This window comes from Mesoplodon bidens (assembly GCF_964165515.1).
Source record: "Mesoplodon bidens genome assembly, chromosome: 9".
Lineage (NCBI taxonomy): Eukaryota > Metazoa > Chordata > Mammalia > Artiodactyla > Ziphiidae > Mesoplodon > Mesoplodon bidens.
Window position 1 is genome coordinate 101,646,914 of NC_138166.1, and position 26,721 is coordinate 101,673,634.

At 41.2% G+C, this 26,721-nt stretch overlaps 1 protein-coding gene and 1 pseudogene across 6 annotated transcripts in view; one reads left to right on the plus strand and one right to left on the minus strand.

Moving 5' to 3' along the window:
- GALNTL5 (polypeptide N-acetylgalactosaminyltransferase like 5) overlaps positions 1-26,721 on the plus strand; it is a 137,162-nt gene that overhangs the window by 103,869 nt on the left and 6,572 nt on the right. For all 5 annotated transcript variants that reach the window (XM_081244077.1, XM_081244073.1, XM_081244076.1 and 2 more), the window contains 2 exons: positions 4,166-4,415; positions 10,008-10,125. In XM_081244077.1, the coding sequence (XP_081100203.1) occupies positions 4,166-4,415; positions 10,008-10,125 (368 nt within the window). The remainder of the gene's footprint in view (positions 1-4,165; positions 4,416-10,007; positions 10,126-26,721) is intronic.
- On the minus strand, positions 12,663-13,932 carry LOC308622673 (tRNA-splicing endonuclease subunit Sen15-like; annotated as a pseudogene). The gene has a single exon. The product of its transcript is annotated as a tRNA-splicing endonuclease subunit Sen15-like (transcript).

A 26,721-nucleotide genomic window follows, 5' to 3' on the forward strand; every position in this document is an offset into this window, starting at 1 on the left:
TCTGCGTCATGTGTGATCTTACTGGACCAGGGCTCAAACCCGTGTCCGCTGCATTGGCAGGCGGACTCTTTTTTTTTTTTTTTTTTTTGCGGTATGCAGGCCTCTCACTGTTGTGGCCTCTCCCGTTGTGGAGCACAGGCTCCGGACGCGCAGGCTCAGTGGCCATGGCTCACGGGCCTAGCCTCTCCGCGGCATGTGGGATCTTCCCGGATCGGGGCACGAACCCGTGTCCCCTGCATCGGCAGGCGGACTCTCAACCACTGCGCCACCAGGGAAGCCCGGCAGGCGGATTCTTAACCACTGTGCCACCAGAGAAGTCCCTGAATTCTTTTTAATATGTGCCTATGAATGGAATTTCTGTGTCACATGGTAATTCTTCTTAACTTTTTTTTTTTTGGTACACGGGCCTCTCACTGTTGTGGCCTCTCCCGTTGCGGAGCACAGGCTCCGGATGTGCAGGCTCAGCGGCCATGGCTCATGGGCCAACCACTCTGCGGCATGTGGGATCTTCCCGGACCGGGGCACGAACCCCTGTCCCTTGCATCGGCAAGCGGACTCTCAACCACTGCGCCACCAGAGAAGCCCCTCTTCTTAACTTTTTAAGGAGCTGCCAAACTGTTTTCCACAGCAGCTGGACCATTTACATTCCCACCAGCAACGTATGAGAGTTCCAATTTTTCCACATCTTCACCAACACTTGTTATTTTCTGTCTTTTTTGTCTTGTTTTAATTCTAGCCATCCTGGTAGATATGAAGTGGTACCTCACTGTGTTTTTAATTTGCATTTCCTTAATGACCAATGATGTTGAGCATCTTTTCTTGTGCTTGTTGGCCATTTATATATCTTCTTTGGAGAAACAGATGGTATTTTTCACCTATCAAATTAGCCGACATGATTTTAAAATGTTTGTGTTATGTAATATTATAGAAGCTATTTTAAGTGAAAAATGCAAAGTGTTAATTGAACAGTGTGTGTGCTGCCAACAGTAAAAAAAAAACTATATATGTTTAAAAATGGGGCTCTTTTTAGCTCAGTTTTGATTGAGGCATGAAGACAACAGATGTTACATTCCAAAGTGATTTGTCGGACACAGTACCATAAAGAAATTTCAAAATAGATATCTGAGAAGCAAACTCAGCTACACTGAATCAGATCGTTAGAATTAGAGATGATTTTTAGATAAAGCTGCTTGCTAAATCCTGGTTAGAGGAACTTGACGTGAATTTCCTGTGTTGGGGGCTCAGCACATCCTCAGACATCAATACAACAAAACCAGAAACCTATTGGGGGTGAAGAGAAATGAACTGATGTTGGCTTCTCACCTGAGAATCAAAAGGGCAGAAGAAGGGCTGTGGCTAGTTACGGAACCAAGGACATTTGCTTCAGTGTTAGTATCTGTTCTGATGGCAGAGTTTGCTCAGGCAATGTATGTTTGGGTAAGAGAGCAGTAAAGATCATCTTAGATCATGTCCAATGGGGCTATCTAGGAGGATGGACAGATCTCAGCAGAGGAGAAGCTAGAGGTAGAACACAGGACCCTACGTTGCTGAGGTGGGAGTCTAGACCACCTGGATAGAATGCATTTGCCCAGTTTATGGGAATTGCAGATAGGAGACTCCCAAGGATGGGAAGGGGGGTGGTCCTCAAAATCACCATGCAGCCACACCGTGATAGAAGGAGTCAGCTCAGAGCACCCTGCTCTCTCACCAAGGAAGAACTTCCCTGCCCCATTCACTTGTCTCTTACCCTCCTTTGGCTTTAGTGAGGTCTTTACAGAGGGTAAGCTGGGGAAGGAGACCAGTAAGGAAGAGCTAAGAAGATTTAATGCAAAGGCAAGTGACCCTCCCACAGGGCCACCTGGTTGGGGGGTGGGTTCTGCATGCAGGCAGGGAAGCTTCGATTGTAGCAGGGGCCTGAAAATTCTAATTGCTGAATTGAGACTGTTTTCAACTTCAGCTGTCTAATAAGACTTCCAGTTAACCTAAGAGAGCCCAGAAGTCTTGGGGCCTGCTCTGTTTTGTACCCAATGGCAGGGAATGGACCAGTCCTCCCTATAGATTTATTTATTTACTTACTTACTTATTTATTTATGGCTGAGTTGGGTCTTTGTTGCTGTGCATGGGCTTTTCTCTAGTTGTGGCGAGTGGGGGCTACTCTTCATTGCAGTGTGCAGGCTTCTCACTGCAGTGGCTTCGCTTGTTGCGGAGCGCAGGCTCTAGGCATGCGGGCTTCAGTAGTTGTGGCACACTGGCTTAGGTGCTCCACGGCATGTGGGATCTTCCCAGACCGGGGCACGAACCCATGTCCCCTGCATCGGCAGGCGGACTCTGAACCACTGCGCCACCAGGGAAGCCCTTCATGGTATCTACTTAACCACAAAAGTTTTTAGTTTTTTTTTTTTTTTTCTTCTTTTTAAACGAATACACTACCCTGACCTCTGTAATTGGTACCTTTATTAAACTAGGCTAATTTGAATGTATCATCTGTTTCCTGTGGGACTTTTTTTTGTTTTAGTTTTTTGCGGTACACGGGCCTCTCACTGCTGCGGCCTCTCCCATTGCGGAGCACAGGCCCCAGACGCGCAGGCTCAGCGGCCATGGCCGGGCCCAGCCGCTCCGCAGCATGTGGGATCCTCCCGGACAGGGGCACGAACCCGCGTTCCCTGCATCGGCAGGCGGACTCTCAACCACTGCGCCACCAGGGAAGCCCAAAAGTTTTTAGTTTTGATGAAGTCCAATTTATCTGTTTTTTTTCCTTCTGTTGCTTGTATTTTTGGTGTCATACCTAAGAAACCATTACCTAACTCAAGGGTCGTAAAATGTATGCCTGTTTTCTTCTAAGAGTTTTATAGTTTTAGCTCTTACCTTTTTAGGTCTGTTATCCATTTGACTTAATATTTGTGTTTGGTATGAGTCAGGGGGTCCAACTTCATTCTTTTCATGCAGATATCCAGTTGTCTCAGGGTATTTATTGAAAAAAATGATTCTTTCCCAATTGAGTTGTCTTGGTACCCTTTTCAGAAATCAATTGACAATAGATGCTTCGTTTATTTCTGCACCATTAATTCTATACCTTTGGTCTATAAGTATCTTATACCAATATTATATTGTTTTGATTATTGTAGCCTTTTAGTAAGTTTGACGGCAGGAAATCCTTCAACTTTGTTCTTCTTTATCAAGATTGTTTTAGCTAATTTGTTTTTTTTTTTTTTTTTTAATTGCTGTACGCAGGCCTCTCACTGTTGTGGCCTCTCCTGTTGCGGAGCACAGCTCCGGACGTGCAGGCTCAGCAGCCATGGCTCACAGGCCCAGCCGCTCCATGGCATGTGGGATCTTCCCGGACTGGGGCACGAACCCGTGTCCCCTGCATCGGCAGGCAGACTCTCAACCACTGTACCACCAGGGAAGCCCTGTTTTAGCTAATTTGGATGCCTTGGCTTTCCATATGAATTTTAGGATCAATTTCTGTAAAAAGAGCCAGTGGGATTTTGATAAGGATTGAATTGCATCTGTAGATTGATTTGGGAGATTATAAACATTTTAATACTAAGTCTTCTGATCGAAACATAGGATGTTTTCATACCTTCCTATGATTTTATGTTGGCTATAAGAAAAAGTCTAACCTCTGCATCTGAGTTTTGAGGTCCCCTCCAACTTGAGACCACCTAATGTATTTTAATACACATATTCTTTATTTTGGCCATGCCAGGTTTTCCCATGTTCTCAAAGCAGAATAGACCCTCAGTAAGGCTTGAATTCAAGAGGAAAAATAATTATGCATCTTTGCATCCCAAGCACCAAACTAAATACCAAAGAAGGTTTCCTTGCAGTAAACATTTGCTACATTGAGTTGATCAATCAAGGCTGAGATAAAATGACATTTTAAAATTGAAGGTCAGCTCAGTTCCATCTGCTTCTTTAGAATCTTCCCCAGACAACTCTCTAACCCACAGTTCACCAGCCTCTTCTGAATATCTGTGGCACATGATGTCCTGCATTTTTGATACAATATAAAATATGTGTTTCTTGTCTCCTGCCAGTGAAGCTGAAAGCACCTTAATAGCCAAACACATAGTAAATGCTGGACAAATGCTTGTTGCCTTGATTTGGGTTGTCAGGTGTTTCCTACACATGCACTAACACTCACCTGTTCTTGCCTCCCCAGGGGATGTTCTGGTGTTCCTGGATAGCCACTGCGAAGTGAATAAAGTATGGCTGGAGCCCTTGCTGAATGCCATTGCCAAGGACCCCCGAATGGTGGTGTGTCCACTGATAGATGTCATTGATTATGTGACCCTGGAATACCAGCCCTCTCCTGTTGTCAGGGGAGCTTTCAACTGGTATCTGCAGTTTAAATGGGATCATGTTTTCTTGTATGAGATGGATGGACCAGAAGGACCCACTACACCTATCCGGTGAGATTTCTTCTGGTAATGGAAAAATAGCATATAGGTATTGGGAGTAGGGGGAAGCTTTCAGAGATTACGACTTTGATTTCATGAGCTTAATGAAGAGAAATATTTTATTATTTATCTTGTTTCTAAAAGTCTGTAATAATAGAATGTGGTAGGTTTTGTTTCTTTAAGTTTCGCTCACTGGAAGTGAGCATCTCACCCCAGTTCAGAATACCACCATGGTTAGTATCCCTCTGATTTCAGAGGTCCAGCTTTAAAATGTGGACTTGGTTCTCAGGAACAAGTTGCATGTTTGTCAATGATCAAAATACTAGCACTGGGCTTCCCTGGTGGCGCAGTGGTTGGGAGTCCACCTGCTGATGCAGGGGACGTGGGTTCGTGCCCCGGTCCAGGAAGATCCCACATGCCGTGGAGCGGCTGGGTCCGTGAGCCATGGCCGCTGAGCCTGCGCGTCCGGAGCCTGTGCTCTGCAACGGGAGAGGCCGCAACAGTGAGAGGCCTGCGTACCGCAAAAAAAAAAAAAAATACTAGCACTGTGGACAGCCCAGAAAAAGTCGATGTCTTTGCCAAATTCATGTATAAAATATTTATCCAAGTGCTTCCATCTGTAACTTTATAGGTTGAGATGAATGTGATTTTCCTGGAATATCAGTCTTGGAAAATATATTTCTAAATGTGAGAATAATTTGAATGTTATGACTTCTAACTGCACTTATGAGGTTATTTCTCAAGAGACGTCCTCCAGGTCACTCCCCACATTTACTGATAACTTTGACACCAGGCTCACTTCTCTTTTAATGTTAACCTCTTTTTTTACAAACCACATGAGTCAATTTTCTAACACTATAGCCTAGCAAGTCCTTGACCTTTGCCTCTATTTTAATTTAGCTAGAGCTGTGTGATCTTGAACGAGTTACTTAACCTCTCTGCACCTTATTTCTTTATCTGTCAGTCTGGAGAATAACAGTACTTCACAGGGCTGTTATGAGAATTAAATGACGTGTATCAAAGCTTAGAACAGTATCTGTCCATAATAAGTGCTGGATAAATGTTAGATATTTAATGTTATTCCTACAGCCATACCCTGGATCTTCACCTTCTAAATTACCAGGTATACCTCTCCTTGGCCACAACCCAGGACCCTCCTGGCTTTTTCCTGCTTTGCTCCCCCCACGCCCACCCTTGCACATCATCAAGATGTCCAGTTCTTTGATTTCTCTTTTGACCCCTCACAGTTTTCTTTCCGCTTCTGTGGTCTAGACTTTCTGATCTATAAATTCTCTTCTCTTCTGCCACATCCCACCGCACTTCTGCCACGAGAGCCCTGCAAAGCTCCAACTCTGGTTCAATTCCACCACCTATTTCCTTTGTTCCTTTAAGAGATGTGAATTGATGCTTCTGCACATTGATGGACTCCAGCCTCATGCTGCCTTGCAATCCCTTTATCCACTCATTCCCAGAAGTGGGTATTCCCATTCCACTTTATTACTTCCCTTAATCCCATTAGCCGCCCCTGCCTTGAACCCCTACTCTTAGTAAGCAAACCGACCTCTTAAATCAAGGATGAAATAAAGACTAGCTAAGAATTGGGAGGAATGATTGGGAAATTATATAGTATCAATACTTTATGCCAGAACTGTAATGGACTATGATGCAGCCATTAAGCATGACCACACATGAATACTGTATAGCCATCTTCCAGATCTCCCATCGCCTTCTCTAATCCAGTGATTAACCAGCTCCAGGAGACCCATCATTTGTGATGATTCTCATATCACATCTGTCCATCTCTCTGACAGTCCTCATGGCCCAAGCCATCACTGCTCCAGGCTTAGACTCTACACCCTAAGGGACAGTCTGGCCTACAGCTCCTCCTCTTCATTCCAATCTCTCTGTTACTACGTTAATTTTCTTAAAACCCCACTTTGCACATGTCACCCATCTTGCTTATTGTCTTTCCACTGCCTTTAGGATAACATGCAGATTCCTTCGTATAACTTCCACTTTGTATGACTCTGATATTTCCTCTGCCCCAGCCATCACTTGTTAGCTGTTTAGGGCTGCCATGTACAGCTGCACAGGCTGTGCACTGCACATTTCCAGAAGGCAGTGTTCACAAAGACTATAAGTAATTAGCATCCCTGGAGTTGTGCGTTAAGGCAGCTGTTAGGGGACTTCCCTGGTGGTCCAGTGGTTAAGATGCCGCGCTTCCACTGCAGGGGGCACAGGTTTGATTCCTGGTCGGGGAACTAAGATCCCAGATGCCACATGGTGCGGCCAAAAAAAAAAAAAAAAAAAAAAAAGGGCAGCCCTTAGCTGGGCCAGTTACCTCTCTCAGCTTCAGTATCTTCATCTGTAAAATGATGATGATAATAATAATACCTACCTCTCTGGATTACTGAGGGCCTTACATGAGCCAATACTTGTAAAGCACATAACTTAAAGGCCTGACACAGAGGAAGTGATCAGTATAAATGGTAGCTATCGTTAATGTTACAGACTTCAGGATGAAAAAGAACAAAGTTATACTTCATTCAAATAAAACTTAATATGTAAAAATCATGATTTACTAAAAAATTAAAAAATAAAGCATCAATCTTTTGAGTTCATCTCAAAGTAATCTAAAATGAAGTTACTTTTAGTAAGAAGTAGCTGAAATATTCCATTTACCAAAAAATTGACTTATAATTTTTGTAATATTTCTGTATCTCACATTTTAAGTATTTTTTAGGCTGTAAAAATTCAATATGGAAATTGGATTTCTAATAGTCAAATGCTGAAAAGTAACATTTTGGAACTCTAATACACTGTTAGTATATATACATTTGTAAATGCTTTTTGAAAATTTGGCAATATAAATTAAAAATTTTATAAATATTCTTTAATGCAATAATTCTACTTCTTACAATTTATCTTTAAGGAGTTGAGAGATAGGTCCAGAAATATATATTGTATCAATATTTATTTTAGTAAGAAAATCAAAACAACATAACTGTTCAATATTGAAATGGTTAAAAAAGTATATTCATATTCTGTAGAATATTATAGAGTTAAATTTTTTTTTTTTTTTTGCGGTATGCGGGCCTCTCACTGCTGTGGCCTCTCCCGTTGCGGAGCACAGGCTCTGGATGCGCAGGCTCAAAGGCCATGGCTCACGGGCCCAGCCGCTCCGTGGCATGTGGGATCCTCCCGGACCGGGGCACGAACCCGCGTCCCCTGCATCGGCAGGCGGACTCTCAACCACTGCGCCACTAGGGAAGCCCGAGTTAAAAATTTTGAAGGCTAGTTAACTAAAAAGGAAAATTCTCACAATATGTTAAATTTTTAAAAATCAGGCCATAAAAAACTTACGTCAGTATAATGTGGAATCTAAAATATGATACAAACGAACTTATTTACAAAACAGAAACAGACTCACAGACTCACAAACATAGAAAACAAACTTATGGTTACCAAAGGGGGACGGTGGGAGAGGAATAAATTAGGAGTTTGGGATTAACATATATACACTACCTTATATAAAATAGATAATCAACAAGGACCTAGTGTATAGCACAGGGAACTATATTCAGTATCTTGTAATAACCTATAATGGAAAAGAATTTGAAAAATAATATATATATGTCTATTTGAATCACTTTGCTGTACACCAGAAACTAACACAACATTGTAAATCAACTATACTTCAATTAAAAAAAAATCAGTATAATACCAATTGTGTGATTATATATGTATATATTACATATGGAATATATATTATACATATGATATGTTATAATACAATTATAATGTATAATAATATATGTAAGAAAAAATAGGTTGTTTTAAAGAGTTAAAGGAAAAAATTAATTTTAGATATTAGCCATGAATTAGCATTCATATCTGAAGATATATTTTTTCCCCTACTTACAATAATTCTAATGACAAAAATAAAAGGTAGGTGAAACTTAGAACAAGCAAGGAAAATCGTGACCTTAAGCTTCCACCAACGGCACTTGTGGCCCCCAGGGAGGGGGACATGCAGGGACCAGCTTCGTCCAGTTACCAGATTGGTGACTCCTAGCAGACTACAGGCATGCTGTTCTCTCACACAATTAAAAAAATAAAATGATTTTATTTTATCAGCCATTTCCCCTTTCCTTTTCTCTCCTTTGTATTAAACCACCTAGAAAGAGTCATCAGTATCACTCTCTCCAGTTCTGTTAAACTGTTCACTCAACTTTAAGCTCACTGCAGTCAGGCTTTGCCCTCCCCGCTAGCTTCACACTGTCGTGTCCAGTCCTCAGTCCTAGTCTCACGTGGCCTGTCAGCCGTGTCCAGGCTGCTGGCCTCTCCCCCCTCTTTGACGGGCAGTCTTCCCATGGCCTCCAGACCACCAGAGCCCTCAGCTCTCGCTCCTACTTCACGGCTGGTTTATTCCATGCCCTTTGCTGATTCCTCCTGTTCTTCCCGGCCTCTCACTGCTGAAGTGCCCAGGGCGCTGTCCTCTTCACCTCCCCTCGCTCACGGGCTGCTTCTCATCCACCTTGTACTGGTGACCCTCAGACTCTGACCTCTCTTAGAACACCAGACTCACCTATAGAGCTGCCTACTGGCATCTCCACTTGCATGCCGAACAGACACCTCAGATATGTCCAAAACTGAATCTTCCCACCAAAACCTTCGTTCCACCGCAGCATTCCCCGTCTCAGTGCATGGTAACTCTAGGGACTTCCCTGGCGGTCTAGTGGTTAGGACTCCACGCTTCCACTGTAGGGGGCACGGGTTCCATCCCTGGTCGGGGAACTAAGATCCCACATGCTGCAACGCGGTCAAAACAAACAAACAAATCAGTGCATGGTAACGCTATCTTCCAGGTTATCCAGGCCAAACTTCCTCCAACCCCACACATCCCACCCATAGCAAGTCTGCTGGCTCCATCTTCAAAACCTATATAGAATTCAGCCACATCTCATCTCCTTCATTGCTATACCCTTATCCAAGATTCCATCATCTTCCTCTGGGACCATCACAACAACCTCTAGTCTCCCTACTTCCACCTTTGCTTGTTGATTAACTAATTGATCCCTAACACATCATAGTGGCTTTACATAGACTTCTTGGAATAATGAATGAATGGATCTGTAATTATTTTCAAACTACATAGTTTGGTATTATTGGGCTCTGCTGTTGGCCCACCAAAAAAGATGCTATGTAATAATATGGTTTTCCCAGAAGTAAATATGACAATTCACTTAATGCCTTTAGAAAGGGAGATCTCTAAATTCCCACTACCCAATTCAATCATCATCCCTGTGGGAAGCTCACATACTAAAGAAAATTTTCCCTGTCACCAAGACAACGTTTTAGAATAGATTGCTTACAAAATTTGATGAGAGCTAAGTTAAAGCTATTGTTGCCTATTTTGTGGTAGTTGTGGTTTTACCTTAGTAATTTTACATACTTCAATGTATATTAAGATAATTTTGGTGTTAGTTAGTATGGGTGTTTTCTAGTTTTTAACTGTTATCACTAATATTTAATATAGTTTTGGCCAAAATCCATAATGACTGAATTTATGGAATAAATTTAATATTTGTGTGTCCTTTTTAGGTCACCTGCAATGGCTGGAGGAATTTTTGCTATAAATAGGCATTATTTTAATGAAATCGGACAGTACGACAAGGGCATGAATCTCTGGGGAGGAGAAAATTTGGAACTTTCACTAAGGGTAATTAAGACTTTTTGTTTTAAATAGTTACCTTTGTACATAGAAAGTAAAATCTAACTTCAAGTCATGTAATATGCTGTGGCAACTACACCCTGTTCCCCTACACAAGCATCTGGTGCCATTCAGGTGTCACGTGAAGTAAGTGATTTATGGGATTCCTTACAGAAATGGAAAACCTTTAACAAAATATCAGATTTTCTTACCTATGCTTTTTCTAATATATGGTATGTCAGGTTAATGTGATATTTTTATCTGTTTGTGAAATCTCTTTTTTATTATTCTGATTGTCTTGGTATTAGTAGTGTGTTGAAAAAACACAGGATTAGGAGGTAGGGGACTTAGGTGTCACTGAATATATGGGGTATGTTAAATCTCAGTTTCTCCATCTGTAAAGTGAGAGGATTTGGTAGAAGATGTCTAATAAGTTTTCTCTTAACTCTTAAATCCTGAGATACCTGCTACAACAGGGATGAAACTTGAAAACATTATGGTAAGTAAAAGAAGCCAGACATAAAAGGCCATATATTTATGAGTCCATTTGTATGAAATGTCCAGACTAAGCAAATCCATAGAAACAGAAAATAAATTAGTGGTTGCCAGGGGCTGGGGGAGGAGAGTGACTGCTAACAGGTACCAGTTTTCTTTGTGGGGTGGTAAAATATCCCAGAACTAGATGGTGGTGATGATTGTACAACCTTGTGAAAATACTGAAAATCACCGAGTTTTATAGCCTTTGAAATGTGGATTTCTGGTGGTGTATAAATTATGTCTCAATAAAAATAATAGATTTAATTTTTTTTTAAATCCTATGATATTAAAACACTAGACATTAGGGTGAGTCTCAGCCCTACCACTCACTTGCTATATGACCCTTGGCAGGTCATTCATTTTTCTAGTTCTCGGTTTCCTCATCTGTTAAACAGGAATAAGTAAAAATGCCATTCTCAGAATTTTATAAAGATTTAATGTGGGAATTCCCTGGTGATCCAGTGGTTAGGACTCTCTGCGTTCACGGCTGAGGGCCCGGGTTCAGTCCCTGGTAGGGGAACTAAGATCCCGCAAGCCGCATGGCATGGCCAAAAAAAAAAAAATTTAATGAAGTAATAGGGGTGGAGAATAAGGTACAAAGTAGATATTCCTGGAGAGTCTGAAGAAAATACTAAGCTATTCAAACATTTGTCATATGTTAATCATAGGTAATTTTTTGTATTTGACTGAATTCGAATAGATTTTTATAATGATCATTTTGAACTGTGCATAAAAATCTGGGCTGTGAGCTTGCCATCATTGCCCTTCACATTTTTTTCTCCTTTTTCTCTGCTTTGTCTCTTTGCCCAACAGAGACAACTGGGTGTAGAGAAAACAGCTTCATTTATGACTAAATTCCTATTCTCTCTGAGCTTTAGTTTCCTTACAAGTAAAATGAAGACAAAAATTCTCTCTATTACCGGGTTGTTGTAAAGATAAGAGATTATTTATCGGAGCTGATAAATAAGTGGCCGCCATCATTGTTCCGCTTTAATTTTGCCAACTGCTCTTTATACTCTCTGAAATCATCTGCAGCGATTATACTTTGAATTGCGTTTCTCTTAGCATGTATTAAGATGTTCACCAGATTTGCTTTTTGTGTTTTTCCAATTTTTTTTCTGCTTTGGATTTTATCTCCCTCTTCCTTCTTTTGGCTGGCTACTTTCTACATTTTTTTTTAAACTTAGTTTAAGCACAGTCTTCTCTTGTAATGCTTCAGATACCTTATTTTGAATATAGGAATATCTAGAGCAATATATTTTTCCTTCAAGTCCCTATTTGGCAGTATCCTGTAAGTTTGTTATTTTCATTGCTTTTTTTTTCCTACTCATTTGTTCCCTTCTGATCCAGGCATTATTTTTATTTATTTATTTATTTTAAAACATTGTTATTATAAATGTAATACAAATAGAGAAAAACTAAAATATTGAAGAAAGACAAAGTCATCCATTTCCTGCCCTGCCATCCTATTATAACCAGTTAGTAATTTATTTTGTCATCTTTTTAGTATATACTTGGTGTATTATTTATAGCCATAATCATATACATTCATACACTTTTGTATCTTGCTTTTTGTTACTAAATATTTTCTCATGTTTTTCAGTATATTCATTACTAACTTTTAATGGGTACATAACATACCATTCATTAGCTATATATGTTTATTGACTATTTCCCCAGACCAGGGGTTGGCAAACTATGGCCCTGCATTTGCAAATAAGTTTTATTGGAATACAGCCATATCCATTCATTTAGATACTGTCCATGGTTATTTTTGTCCTACAAACAAAAGAGCTGAGAAGTTGTGAGAAAGCCTGTATGACCTGAAAAGCCTAAAATATTTCCTTTCTGGCCCTTTCCAGAAAAATTTTGCTCACCCTTGCCTTAAACTTTTAAGTCATTTATAATTTGGACTATTATATGTCCCAAAATGGCACTTGAAACATCTTTTCCATATAATTGTTTATACTTTAGGCGACTTAATTGGGAGGTATTAACAAAAGTGGAAAAACTGGGTCTACTTAAGAAAGATGTTTTTAAGGTTCACACTGTCCCCTACTATCTCCCTTGTAATATACTAGCTATGATACAGTACAGGTGGTGGTAATAAGACTGGAAAAAAAAGACCCAGTACTCTGGTAGGTAGCAATTCTCTGGTCCCTATTAATCTAGACATGTAATTTTACACTCTGGATGAGGATATTTTTAGTTTTGATTTAAAGTCAACCAAAGAGGGAAGTAACAGTAATTGCAGCATGAAAAAAAGCAGTTGAAAGAATACTTTCTATTGGGGATGAAAAAGCAGACTAAAGTAAACTCTCCAGGTGTCAAAGTGTGCATGAAATGCCATTCCAGGCTAGCTGTAGTGACCAAAAGGCACTGAGAGGGTTGAGTAAGGGAAAGAGGTGGCAGCCTCAGCAATGTTCTACCCTTCTGAACACACCCTAGGCATAAACGTGTATACAACTATAATTAAACTGTCTCCAGATGAGAAAGTTCTAGCGCAACTAGCCTATATTTTTCAATAAACTTAATTCCTGCATCTGGGAAAGTTTTATTCTTGAAAAGAAAACTTATGGAATGGGCCCAGCTAAGTCAACCCTGACTAGCTCTGAGATAAAAGATGAATCAGGCTGAGGAGTCTCAATCCAATCTTGTGTGAGTAAAGCAAGCATCGGGCAGTATAGGTGTCGTCTTCTAAGGGAAGTATTCTGAGCATCTGGCAGCATAAATCCATCAGTAGGTTTGTAATAGACTATTGTGGGGTCAGACCCCACTACGGTGGAAGTAAAAGACATCGGCAAATCTGGATCACCTTGCAATTTTCGAGATGCCTTCAAGATCTCCCTTATCCTGTTATGGCTGAGGGAAGCACTGACGGGTGTAGGCACCACCGTCTGTAACCCTTCTCCTTCTCAGTACCAAGAAGGCAGATAAGCTGGAGATCTGGTAATCGCACACAGTTTACTTCATGTGCCAACTTTTACTCTCCATGAGGTCCAGGTAAACCAAGACTGCTATATAAACTTGGGTGGCATCTCCTATATCTAATGCCATCATTTCTAAATACTTAGGGTGCGTGCTCATCCAGGCGTCCTTGGGGGCCCATGAGGGGGCGCCGCAGCTGTGATCGCCGCCCAGGAGCACATCGCTGCAGCCCGCGGTCGGCTGGGACTCACCACAGTCCTCCATGCCCTGCCGTCCCAGGCATTATTTTTGTAACATCCATGCCTCTGGTGCTTTTTATTGATTGGTTGGTTATTTCTCATTTTATTGCATTGCTCTCTGAGAATGAAGCATATGAAATAGTCCCCCTTTCAGGACCTCGTAACTTAATAAGCACATTCTTGTGTCTGAGAATAGAATCGATTTTGTGAATGATACGTATTTAAAAAGTGAGTGCAGAAACTTACACAAGCCTCTTAGATAGCCTCATCCACCAGAGGGCAGACAGCAGAAGCAAGAAGAACTACAGTCCTGCAGCCTGTGGAACAAAAACCACATTCACAGAAAGATAGACAAGATGAAAAGGCAGAGGGCTATGTACCAGATGAAGGAACAAGATAAAACCACAGAAAAACAACTAGATGAAGTGGAGATAGGCAACCTTACAGAAAAAGAATTCAGAATAATGATAATGAAGATGACCCAGGACCTTGGAAAAACAATGGAGGCAAAGACTGAGAAGATGCAAGAAATGTTTAACAAAGACCTAGAAGAATTAAAGAACAAACAAACAGAGATGAACAATACAATAACTGAAATGAAAACTACACTGGAAGGAATCAATAGCAGAATAACTGAGGCAGAACAATGGATAAGTGACCTGGAAGACAGAATGGTGGAATTCACTGCTGCAGAATAGAATAAAGAAAAAAGAATGAAAAGAAATGAAGACAGCCTAAGAGACCTCTGGGACAACATTAAACACAACAACATTCACATTATAGGGGTCCCAGAATGAGAAGAGAGAGAGAAAGGACCAGAGAAAATATTTGAAGAGATTATAGTCGAAAACTTCCCTAACATGGGAAAGGAAATAGCCACCCAAGTCCAGGAAGCGCAGCGAGTCCCATACAGGATAAACCCAAGGAGAAACACGCCGAGACACACAGTAATCAAATTGGTAAAAATTAAAGACAAAGAAAAATTATTGAAAGCAGCAAGGGAAAAACAACAAATAACATACAAGGGAACTCCCATAAGGTTAACAGCTGATTTCTCAGCAGAACCTCTACAAGCCAGAAGGGAGGGGCATGATATACTTAAAGTGATGAAAGGGAAGAACCTACAACCAAGATTACTCTACCTGGCAAGTATCTCATTCAGATTTGATGGAGAAATCAAAAGCTTTACAGAGAAGCAAAAGCTAAGAGAATTCAACACCACCAAACTAGCTCTAAACAAATGCTAAAGGAACTTCTCTAAGTGGGAAACACAAGAGAAGGAAAGGACCTACAAAAACAAACCCCAAACAATTAAGAAAATGGTCAAAGGAACATACATATCAATAATTACCTTAAACGTGAGTGGATTAAATGCTCCAACCAAAAGACACAGGCTTGCTGAATGGAAACAAAAACAAGACCCATACATATGCTGTTTACAAGAGACCCACTTCAGATCTAGGAACATATACAGACTGAAAGTGAGGGGATGGAAAAAGATATTCCATGCAAATGGGAATCAAAAAGAAAGCTGGAGTAGCAATACTCATATCAGATAAAATAGACTTTAAAATAAAGAATGTTACAAGAGACAAGGAAGGACACTACATAATGATCAAGGGATCAATCCAAGAAGAAGATATAACAATTATAAATATATATGCACCCAACATAGGAGGCACCTCAATACATAAGGCAACTGCTAACAGCTCTAAAAGAGGAAATCGACAGTAACACAATAATAGTGGGGGACTTTAACACCTCACTTACACCAATGGACAGATCATCCAAACATAAAATTAATAAGGAAACACAAGCTTTAAATGATACAATAGAAAAGATAGATTTAATTGATATTTATAGGACATTCCATCCAAAAACAGCAGATTACACTCTCTTTTCAAGTGTGCACGGAACATTCTCCAGGATAGATCATATCTTGGGTCACAAATCAAGCCTTGGTAAATTTAAGAAAATTGAAATCATATCAAGCATCTTTTCTGACCACAGCACTATGAGAGTAGAAATGAATTACAGGGAAAAAAACGTAAAAAACACAAACACATGGAGGCTAAACAATACGTTACTAAATAACCAAGAGATCACTGAAGAAATCAAAGAGGAAATCAAAAAATATCTAGAGACAAATGACAAAGAAAACACGACAATCCAAAACCTATGGGATGCGGCAAAAGCAGTTCTAAGAGGGAAGTTTATAGCTATACAAGCCTACCTCAAGAAACAAGAAAAATCTCAAATAAACAATCTAACCTTACACCTAAAGGAACTAGAGAAAGAAGAACAAACAAAACTCAAAGTTAGCAGAAGGAAAGAAATCATAAAGATCAGAGCAGAAATAAATGAAATAGAAACAAAGAAAACAAGAGCAAAGATCAATAAAACTAAAAGCTGGTTCTTTGAGTAGATAAACAAAATTGATAAACCATTAGCCAGACACATCAAGAAAAAGAGGGAGAGGATTCAAGTCAATAAAATTAGAAATGAAAAAGGAGAAGTTACAACAGACACCGCAGAAATACAAAGCATCCTAAGAGACTATTATAAGCAACTCTATGCCATAAAATGGACAACCTGGAAGAAATGGACAAATTCTTAGAAAGGTATAACCTTCCAAGACTGAACCAGGAAGAAACAGAAAATATGAACAGACCAATCACAAGTAATGAAATTGAAACTGTGATTAAAAATCTTCCAACAAACAAAAGTCCAGGACCGGATGGCTTCACAGGTGAATTCCATCAAACATTTACAGAAGAGCTAACACCTGTCCTTCTCAAACTCTTCCAAAAAATTGCAGAAGAAGGAACACTCCCAAACTCATTCTATGGAGACCACCATCACCCTGATACCAAAACCAGACAAAGATACTACAAAAAAAAAATTACAGACCAATATCATGAATATAAATGATGAATATAAATTCAAAAATCCTCAACAAGGGCTTCCCTGGTGGCGCAGTGGTTGAGAGTCTGCCTGCCAATGCAGGGGACACGGGTTTGTGCCCCAGTCCGGGAAGATCCCACATGCCGTGGAGCGGCTAGGCCCGTGAGCCATGGCCACTGAGCCTGCGCGTCCGGAGCCTGTGCTCCGCAATGGGAGAGGCCACAACAGTGAGAGGCCCGCCTACCACACACACAAAAAAAAATCCTCAACAAAATACTAGCAAACAGAATCCAACAACACATTAAAAGGATCATACACCATGATCAAGTGGGATTTATCCCAGGGATGCAAGGATTCTTCAATATATGCAAATCAATCAATGTGATACACCATATTAACAGATTGAAGAATAAAAACCATATGATCATCTCAATAGATGCAGATACAGCTTTTGACAAAATTCAACAGCGACTTATGATAAAAACTTTCCAGAAAGTGGGCATAGAGAGAATCTACCTCAACATAATAAAGCCCATATATGACAAACCCACAGCAAACATCATTCTCAATGGTGAAAAACTGAAACCATTTCCTCTAAGATCAGGAACAGGACAAGGATGTCCACTCTCACCACTGTTATTCAGCATAGCTTTGGAAGTCCTAGTCACGGCAATCAGAGAAGAAAAAGAAATAAAAGGAATACAAACTGGAAAAGAAGAAGTAAAACTGTCACTCTTTGCAGATGACATGATACTATACATAGAGAATCATAAAAATACCACCAGAAAACTACTAGAGCTAACCAATGAATTTGGTAAAGTTGCAGGATACAACATTAATGCACAGAAATCTCTTGCATCCCTATACACTAATTATGAAAAATCTGAAAGAGAAATTAAGGAAACACTCTCCCATTTACCATTGCAACAAAAATAAAATACCTAGGAATAAACCTACCTAGGGAGACAAAAGACCTGTATGCAGAAAACTATAAGACACTGATGAAAGAAATTAAAGATGATACCAACAGATAGAGAGATACACCATGTTCTTGGATTGGAAGAATCAATATGGTGAAAATGACTATACTACCCAAAGCAATCTACAGATTCAATGCAATCCCTATCAAATTACCAATGGCATTTTTTACGGAACTAGAACAAAAACTCTTAAAATTTGTATGGAGACACAAAAGACCCCAAATAGCCAAAGCAGTCTTGAGGGAAAAAAATGGAGCTGGAGGAATCAGACTCCTTAACTTCAGACTATACTACAAAGCTACAGTAATCAAGACAATATGGTACTGGCACAAAAACAGAAACATAGATCAGTGGAACAAGATAGAGAGCCCAGAGATAAACCCACGCACCCATGGTCAACTAATCTATGACAAAGGAGGCAAGGATATACAATGGAGAAAAGACAGCCTCTTCAATAAGTGGTGCTGGGAAAACTGGACAGCTACATGTAAAAGAATGAAATTAGAACACTCCCTAACACCATACACAAAAGTAAACTGAAAATGGATTCGAGACCTAAATGTAAGACTGGACACTATAAAACTCTTAGAGGAAAACATAGGAAGAACACTCTTTGACATAAATCACAGCAAGATCTTTTTTGATCCACATCCTAGAGTAATGGAAATAAAAACAAAAATAAACAAATGGGACCTAATGAAACTTAAAAGCTTTTGCACAGCAAAGGAAACTACAAACAAGACCAAAAGACAACCCTCACAATGGGAGAAAGTATTTGCAAATGAATCAATGGACAAAGGATTAATCTCCAGAATATATAAACAGCTCATGCAGGTCAATATTAAAGAAACAAACAACCCAATCCAAAAATATGCAGAAGACCTAAATAGACATTTCTCCAGAGAAGACATACAGATGGCCCAGAAGCACATGAAAAGCTGCTCAACATCACTAATTATTAGAGAAACGCAAATCAAAACTACAATGAGGTATCACCTCACACCAGTTAGAATGGGCATCATCAGAAAATCTACAAACAACAAATGCTGGAGAGGGTGTGGTGAAAAGGGAACCCTCTTGCACTGTTGGTGGGAGTGTAAATTGATACAGCCACTATGGAGAACAGTATGGAGGTTCCTTAAAAAACAAAAATTACCATATGATCCAGCAATCCGACTACTGGGCATATACCCAGAGAAAACCATAATTCAGAAAGACACATGCACCCCAGTGTTCATTGCAGCACTATTTACAGTAGCCAGGTCATGGAAGCAACCTAAATGCCCATCAACAGATGAGTGGATAAAGAAGATGTGGTAAAGAAGATGTGGTATACAATGGAATATTACTCAGCCATAAAAAGGAACGAAATTGGGTCATTTGTTGAGACATGGATTGATCTAGAGACTGTCATAGATAGTGAAATAAGTCAGAAAGAGAAAAACAAATATTGTATATTAACTCATATATGTGGAACCTAGAAAAATGGTACAGATGAACCAGTTTGCAGGGCAGAAGTTGAGACACAGATGTAGAGAACAAACATATGGACACCAAGGGGGGAAAGCCACAGGGGGTGGTCGTGGGGGTGGGATGAATTGGGAGATTGGGATTGACATGTATACACTAATGTGTATGAAATGGATGACTCATAGGAACCTGCTGTATAAAAAAATAAATTAAATTAAAAACTTAAATAAAAATTAAAAAGAAAGAAAATACTAGGTGAATAAACAAAACCAGAAATGCTGAAGTGGCAATATTAACATAAACTTTAAGATTAAAAGCAATAAACAGAAAATAGATATTATATAATGGTAAAAGGCTGAATACTAAAGGCTTTTAAACAAGTAAAATATTTGCTTTAAGTTTGCTTTTTAACTTTTATAACTCTCAAATCCAATAATTTTTCATATAATTTTTTTCTAATAGTTTATGACATCATTGTTTATATTTAATTTTCTACTACATTTAGACTTTGGTGCATGATAGGAGTTAAAGTTCTGCATTTTTTTCAAGTTGTTAATCAAGTGACAATTATGAAGAGAAAGAAACGGGCATGACACATTTTTTAACAAATTATCATATATACTTAGGTCTTTCTGTGTTCAGCTGATCCATTTGCCAGATGTTGAGCCAATCACGTGCATTAATATTTAATGTAGCTCTATGATAAAGTCTATTAATTGGTAGAGTGAGTCCCTTGTTAGTCTTCATTTCCAGAATTTTCTAAGTGTCATTTGTTCTTCTCAATCACTTCAGCCATTTCAAAATCAATCCCTAAGGTTTTGAATGGTGTTGCATTATATACATAAATGAATTTTAAGACTTTTAAAGGAAATACTAATGAACAATAAATATTTCAGAAAAATACTGACTTCTAATCAAAGAAGCAAAATCTTGGGGATTCAAAATTCCACCATTAAAAAAATTTTTTTTAATTGAAGTATAGTTGATTTACAATATTGTATTAGTTTCGGGTGTACAGCATAGTGACTCAATTTTTCTTTTTCAGATTATATTCCATTATAGGTTACTATAGGATATTTGATATAATTCCTTGTGCTATACAGTAAATCCTTGTTGCTTATCTATTTTATATACAGTATAATAGTTTGCATCTGTTAGTCACACACTCCTAATCTGTCCCTCCCTGACCCCTTCTCTCCTTTGGTAACCATAAGTTTGTTTTCTGTCTGTGAATCTGTTTCCGTTTTGTATATAGATTCATTTGTATTATTTAAAATTTTTTTATTGAAATATAGTTGACTTACAGTATTACATTAGTTTCAGGTGTACAGCATAGTGATTCATTTTTTTTACAGATAAGTCTCCATTAAAAGTTATTATAAGATAATGACTATAATTCCCTGTGCTATACTATATATCCTTCTTGCTTATCTATTTTAGACATAGTTGTTTGTATCTCTTAATCCCATAGCCCTACCTTGCCCCTCCCCCCTTGGTAAGAACTAGTTTGTTTTCTGTATCTGTGAATCTGTTTCTGTTTTGCATGTACATTCATTTGTATTATTGTTTAGATTCCACATTACAAGTGATATCATACAGTAAAAAAAAAAAAAAAAAGTGAGTGTATTCCTTATCTTGGCTTTACCTTCCCTCCAGACAGCAAATAACAGCAAACTTATTACTCAAGTGCACTCATTATCTTTGCTTCAATATTTTCAGCTACTTGATTCCAAATGGCCCCTTCATACGTTTTAAGTATGCTTGGCTCTCTCTTTTTGTAAACAAACATGTAAATTAATAAATAGCTAGGCACTCTCTTGACACCAGCAGCCCTCTCTACCCAAGTAACCTGGTTTTTCGTAAGGGAAGATCAGCTACACCTGCATCTACTTCATTTCTCACTCACTCTTCATTCCAATAAATCAGCACCCTGGAGGCCCTCAGTATCCTTCCTCTGACATCATTTACGGCAGTGTCATCAGTTTCATATTCGTGTCCCTAATGGATGGCTTTTGGTCTTCCGTGTGCTTGAAGTTACTGTAGCATTTGACATGGTACACCAGTCTTTTCCAGAAGTTTTCTTGGGTTTTAGAGCAAAAATCCAAGAAAAAAAAAAATCCCCTTGTATCGCTCAGCTGTTCTCAATCTCCTTCACAGGCATTTCTTCCATGTGTCTCTTAAACATGGGTGCTCCCAAGACTACTCCCCTTGTCAACCCTCTCTTCTTACCCCACGTGCTCTTCAGGGCTCGGGGCTGACATGTAGCCGCTCTGCACCTGTGAAGCCATGCTTGTTGTTAACTTACTGCACTCTTTCCCTACCTGATGGGAAAGAACCTCTACTCTGAGCCAGCCAAACACCTCCCACCTGCTGCCCAGCACGCCTCCCTTCTCCACATCTCAGCCTTCCCATGGCCCAGAAACAAAAGTGGTAGCACCCGGCGGGGCAGGGCCACCAGGACCTGTGGTGGCTCCTCTATTCTCTTCGGCCAGCGTCTGTGCCCTTGTTAATACTTTTCGTCATGTACCTACATCAACTCCCATGGCTGTAACTAACACCTGTATGGTGGTCAGACCCAAGTCTCATTTCAGTTTAGGGCTCTCTCGAGTGTTCTAGTTAAGTTCAGTGTTCAACACAGCGATCGTTTAAGGAGCACCTCCTGCATCAGGCTGTGCCACATGCTGGGCGTTCAGAAGACACAATCCTCATTCATTCATTCGTTCACTCGCTCAGCAGTGTTTATTGAGAACCTGTCACGTGCCAAGCACCGTGATGGGTGCCAAAATACAGTAGCACTCAAAGCAAAAGTTTCGAATGACATAAAGCTTCCATTCTATCAATATCTGGGATAGAGCGAGATGAGTCGTTATTTAGTTTTATTTCTGATAAATGCAATGAAGGGGAAATACAGAGTACTGTGAGATCATATAGAAGGTGAACCTAGCCTTGTCTTAGGGGAGGTGTGTGTCTGCCACGGCAGAAATGGCATTTAAGTTGAGCTGTAAAGGATAAAAATGTATTTCGTTTTCAAGTTCTTATTATGTGTGTGACGTGCACTGCTCTGAAATGTTACAGATATTAACTCACTTAATCCTCATCATAAACCTGTGAGGTAGGTACCAGCATCATCTCCTGTTTATAACGGGGAAACCAAGGCACAGAGAGGTAGTGTGACTGCCCAAACTCACAGCAATCATAAGTAGTGTGCTCCAAACCTATCGCTTTCTGCCTTGTGTGATCTACTCAACTTCAGACCTTGAGACCCTCCCCGCACCCCAGCTCGGGTTTACCCTGTTTCTAAGTCACTTCTCTCTAAGGCTGGCCATATATTGGAAGCCTCCAATGCCCTGAATTTGTTTTACTTGACCTGAGCCCAGTGTTACCATTGCTTGTGGAAAATGATGACTCGCTGGGTGCCCACGGAGCTGCAGCTTCACTCCCAACCTCGGAATAGGCCTCATAACCAGGCTCCAGATTAGCATTTCTGTTTCCCTGAGAGAGCAGACAACCTGTTCTGTGTCTGGCCACACTGCCCCAGGGTTCCATCCTGCTGTCCCCCAAGGGGCAAGATATACTCCTGCAGGAACTGGGGCCCTGCCCTACCTACACTTGGAGGATCACCTACCTCACCCTCCAGACTGAGCCTCTTAGACACGGGTGCCAGCTCAGATTCGGCCCAAGGTTGCTACATCCCTTGGATGCTGTGATCTGGGAGCAAACCACACGCCTGCGGTAGAGAAAGGCTGAAGGCACTTCTCCTGCGTTGACCCAGTAGAGGATTAGGCAGGTTGCTCAGCACCCAGCGCCCTGTTCAGACCGTGGCTCTCCACTGCCTCACTGGGTTACTTTTCTCGGCCCATCTGCTCAGAAGTTCCACCCCTAAGGGGTTTCCCCAAGCCCCTCTTTCTCTGCTCCCTCCGCCTTCTCCATAACCTCATCCACATCACGTTCCCATGATTAACGGATGCTGATGACACCAATTCTCGCTCCTTCCCAGTTCCTTCTCCTGAGTCATCAGCTTGTGTGGCCTATCGCCTACAAGTCACCATGGCGGGGGTGTCCCACAGGTATGCTAAACCCAAATTCCTCCTCTCATGTTCCCTCTATGAGTGGATGACATGCTTCCCCTCCCCCACCCCGCCAGCTATCTGCACACACATCCCCCATGGAGAGGCTCCCTGGACTCCACACTCCTTCCCCTGCCCCACGTTGGCCTCACCTTATCTGGGCCATTCTACCTCTAAATCATCACCTGCCTCTGTTCACTTTCCTCTTTCCCCACCGCCGTAATCCATAGCTACAGCTTTGATGTAATTTTTTCAGGAAGACTTTCTTGACCTTCTCTTCCTTACCCACCCCCCGCACATAGACACACACACCCAAGTCTGGGATCCGTTCCCCTCCTATGCATGCTTCCCCCATTACAGCACTTATTGTGCTGTATCTCAGTTGTCTCCTGTCTGTGTGTGCAGGGCAGGCTGTGTAGACATGCAGCCTGGGTGGTGGCACATGGTACCATGTTTAGAAGAACCCCACACTTGGCTTAATGCTCTGCTGTTGCCATCTTGAAACTTTTAATAATTTTTGAACCTGAGACCCCATTTTTATTCTGTGCTGGGCTCTGCCAGTTGTGTGTGCCCACCAGCTGTAAGCTCCATGAGGGCAGGGAAAGATCTGACTTGTTCAAAATGCGTTCTCAGCACCTGCTACTTTGACTATGTAAAAAGTGGTCAAGAAGTATTTGCTGAGTAGTTGAACCACTCAAGAGTCTAAAAGGCCCCACGTGTAAACGATCAGAATAATAGACACGTTGCAGTGGTACTGTGTGCATTCACTGCAGCGATGGGCGTAAGGCATCTAACACAGCTTCTGCCACCTAAAGTGCTCTTAGCCAATGTTCGTTCCTTTCTTTTTATGCTACAGCTGCCCCAGGGTCCTAATTTAAAATGATATCTGGGCAGCAGCCTCTCCTAACTTTCTACTAAGATATTTATTGAGACTGGAAAAGATGAGATCCCACTAGAAATTAAAATGGATAGGCAGCCTGAATCTGGGAGGCACCCCCATAACTGTGAGGCCAGCAAGATTGACTGAGAAACTCCTACCCTGGCTTTGTTGCATGATGCACCCCTGCTTCCCCTCCCAAATGCAGATTACAGGCAAAGAGTAAGCAGATACTCAGTAATGCCCCAGTTTCTGCCCACTGACTTGGAAAGCAGACAGCCTTCCAGCCCATATGTGTCAGTGGAGAAGGCCAGTGAGGCTGGACCAGAATGAGTGAGGAGAGAACAGCAAGATTAAGCTGGAGAGGGAGGCAGGGGCAGGACTCTGCAGGACCCTGTAAGGATTTAGATGTCTTAGGTGCAATGAAATGCCACTGGTATGGCTTTTTTTTTTTTTTGCGGTACGCGGGCCTCTCACTGCTGTGGCCTCTCCCATTGCGGAGCACAGGCTCCGGATGCGCAGGCTCAGCAGCCATGGCTCACGGGCCCAGCCGCTCCGCGGCATGTGGGATCTTCCCGGACCGGGGCACGAACCTGTGTCCCCTGCATTGGCAGGCGGACTCTCAACTACTGCGCCACCAGGGAAGCCCCACTGGTATGTTTTAAGCAGGGCAGTGACAGTGGCTGTGGAGGCTGACATAGTGGAGGATAAGCAGGCAGACCAGGAGGTTCTTACAATAACCTGCACAAAGGATGAAATGGATGGAACCAGAGCAGTAGCAATGGCGACAGAAAGAACTGGACAGATTCCGGGCATATTTACAAGTAGAATGGACAGAACCCAGAGACTGACCAGCTACGTGGTTATTGAGAGAAAGGGGTGTCATGGACAACCCGATGATCAGTCAGCTAATGCCACGATGATGCTTGTTACAAACGAGCTCCAAACTGGTTGGCTTAGAACAAGAAGCATCTGCTTTTTTCTTTCCTATGTCTCTGTGTTGGCCAGCATGGCTCTGCCTTGGAATTTATACTGGCAGGGCTGGGCTCTGGGCTCTGAGTTTGGTCAGCTCTGCTCTTCATTCTAGTAGCAGCTCTAGGCATGTTCTTCTCATGTTGATCAGCAGGAATGCAAAAGTCAAGCCAAACCACACAGCATATTTAAAGCCTCCACAGGCATCATGTCTGCTCACATTCCATGGGCCAAAGCATGTCAAATGGACAAGCCCAAAGTCAGTGTGTGAGAGAAATATACTCTACCCCTTAGTGATGGGTGGAAAGTGAAATAATATTGCTGAACAGTATTTCCATCTATCACACCAAGTTTCTGGAATGAGCAACTCAGTGGATGGAGGTTCTATTTACTTAATGAGTAAAACTGATTAAGAGAAATATGTTCCCTCATGTATCAGTTAGCTTTTGCTGTATAACAACCTGTCCCCAGATACAGTGGCTTAAAACAACAATCAATTGTAAGCCCTCAAAATTCATTGTATTGCTAAAGTGGTTATTCTGGTCATAGCCAGGATGGCTGGTTTCTACTGGTATTGCTTACACACCTCTGCTCACCGGGAGGCTCAGCTGGTGCTGGCTCATATGGGATGGCCTCATTTACATATGTGGACATTGGCCCAATAATAGGTGGAACAGTGGCGATGACCAGGTCATTTGTCTCTCATTGTCAAGCAGGCTAGTAAGGCTCATTCACAGTGAAGTGGTCACAAGGTTCCCAAGAGCACCAAGAGAAGGCAAGTCCCAAAGCACTACAAACACTTTTCAGGCATTTGTTTGCATCACGTTTGTTAATGTCCTGTTGACCAATGCAAATCACGAGGCCAAGACCAGATTCAAGAGATGGAGAAATAAAGCTCCCTTCTTGATGGAATGAAGTACAGTTACATTGCAATTAAGTGTGCATGTAAGAATGAAGAGCATTTGTGACCACACTTGCAGTCTGCCACACTTCACTACAACGGAGATACACTCTCATTTACAAAACACGAACTCTAAGCACTCTACAAGTATCAGATTTTCTAATGCTCATAACAATCCCATGACACAGGTACTGTTATTATTCTCATTTTACAGGTGAGGAAACTGAGACACAAATAGGTTGAGCAACTTCAGTAACTTGCCCCAGATCACACAGCTCATAGGGCATTTGAACCACACTGAGTGGCCCTAGAGTTTGTGCTCCGCACCACTACACTATACTAACTCTTAATGGCATACTCTGCCTTCTCGTCATCCTCTTCCTCCTCCAATAATAATAATAATAATAGAAACTGGGAGCTGGACAGACTACTTCCAGCAGTGTATCTGAGAAAGAAAGCTGACCATCACCTACATGAACAAAGAGCAGAGCGAAAGGCACGTCCAGATGGATCATGTTTCCCTTTGAGAATGAATCAAGAAGAAAAGAACAACTTTGTGGGTCCTATGAAGACTGGGCCACATTGCAATAGCTTCCCTCAATTTGATTTTTTTTTTTTTTTTTGCAGTACGCGGGCCTCTCACTGTTGTGGCCTCTCCCGTTGCGGAGCACAGGCTCCAGACGCGCAGGCTCAGCAGCCATGGCTCACGGGCCCAGCCGCTCCGCGGCAT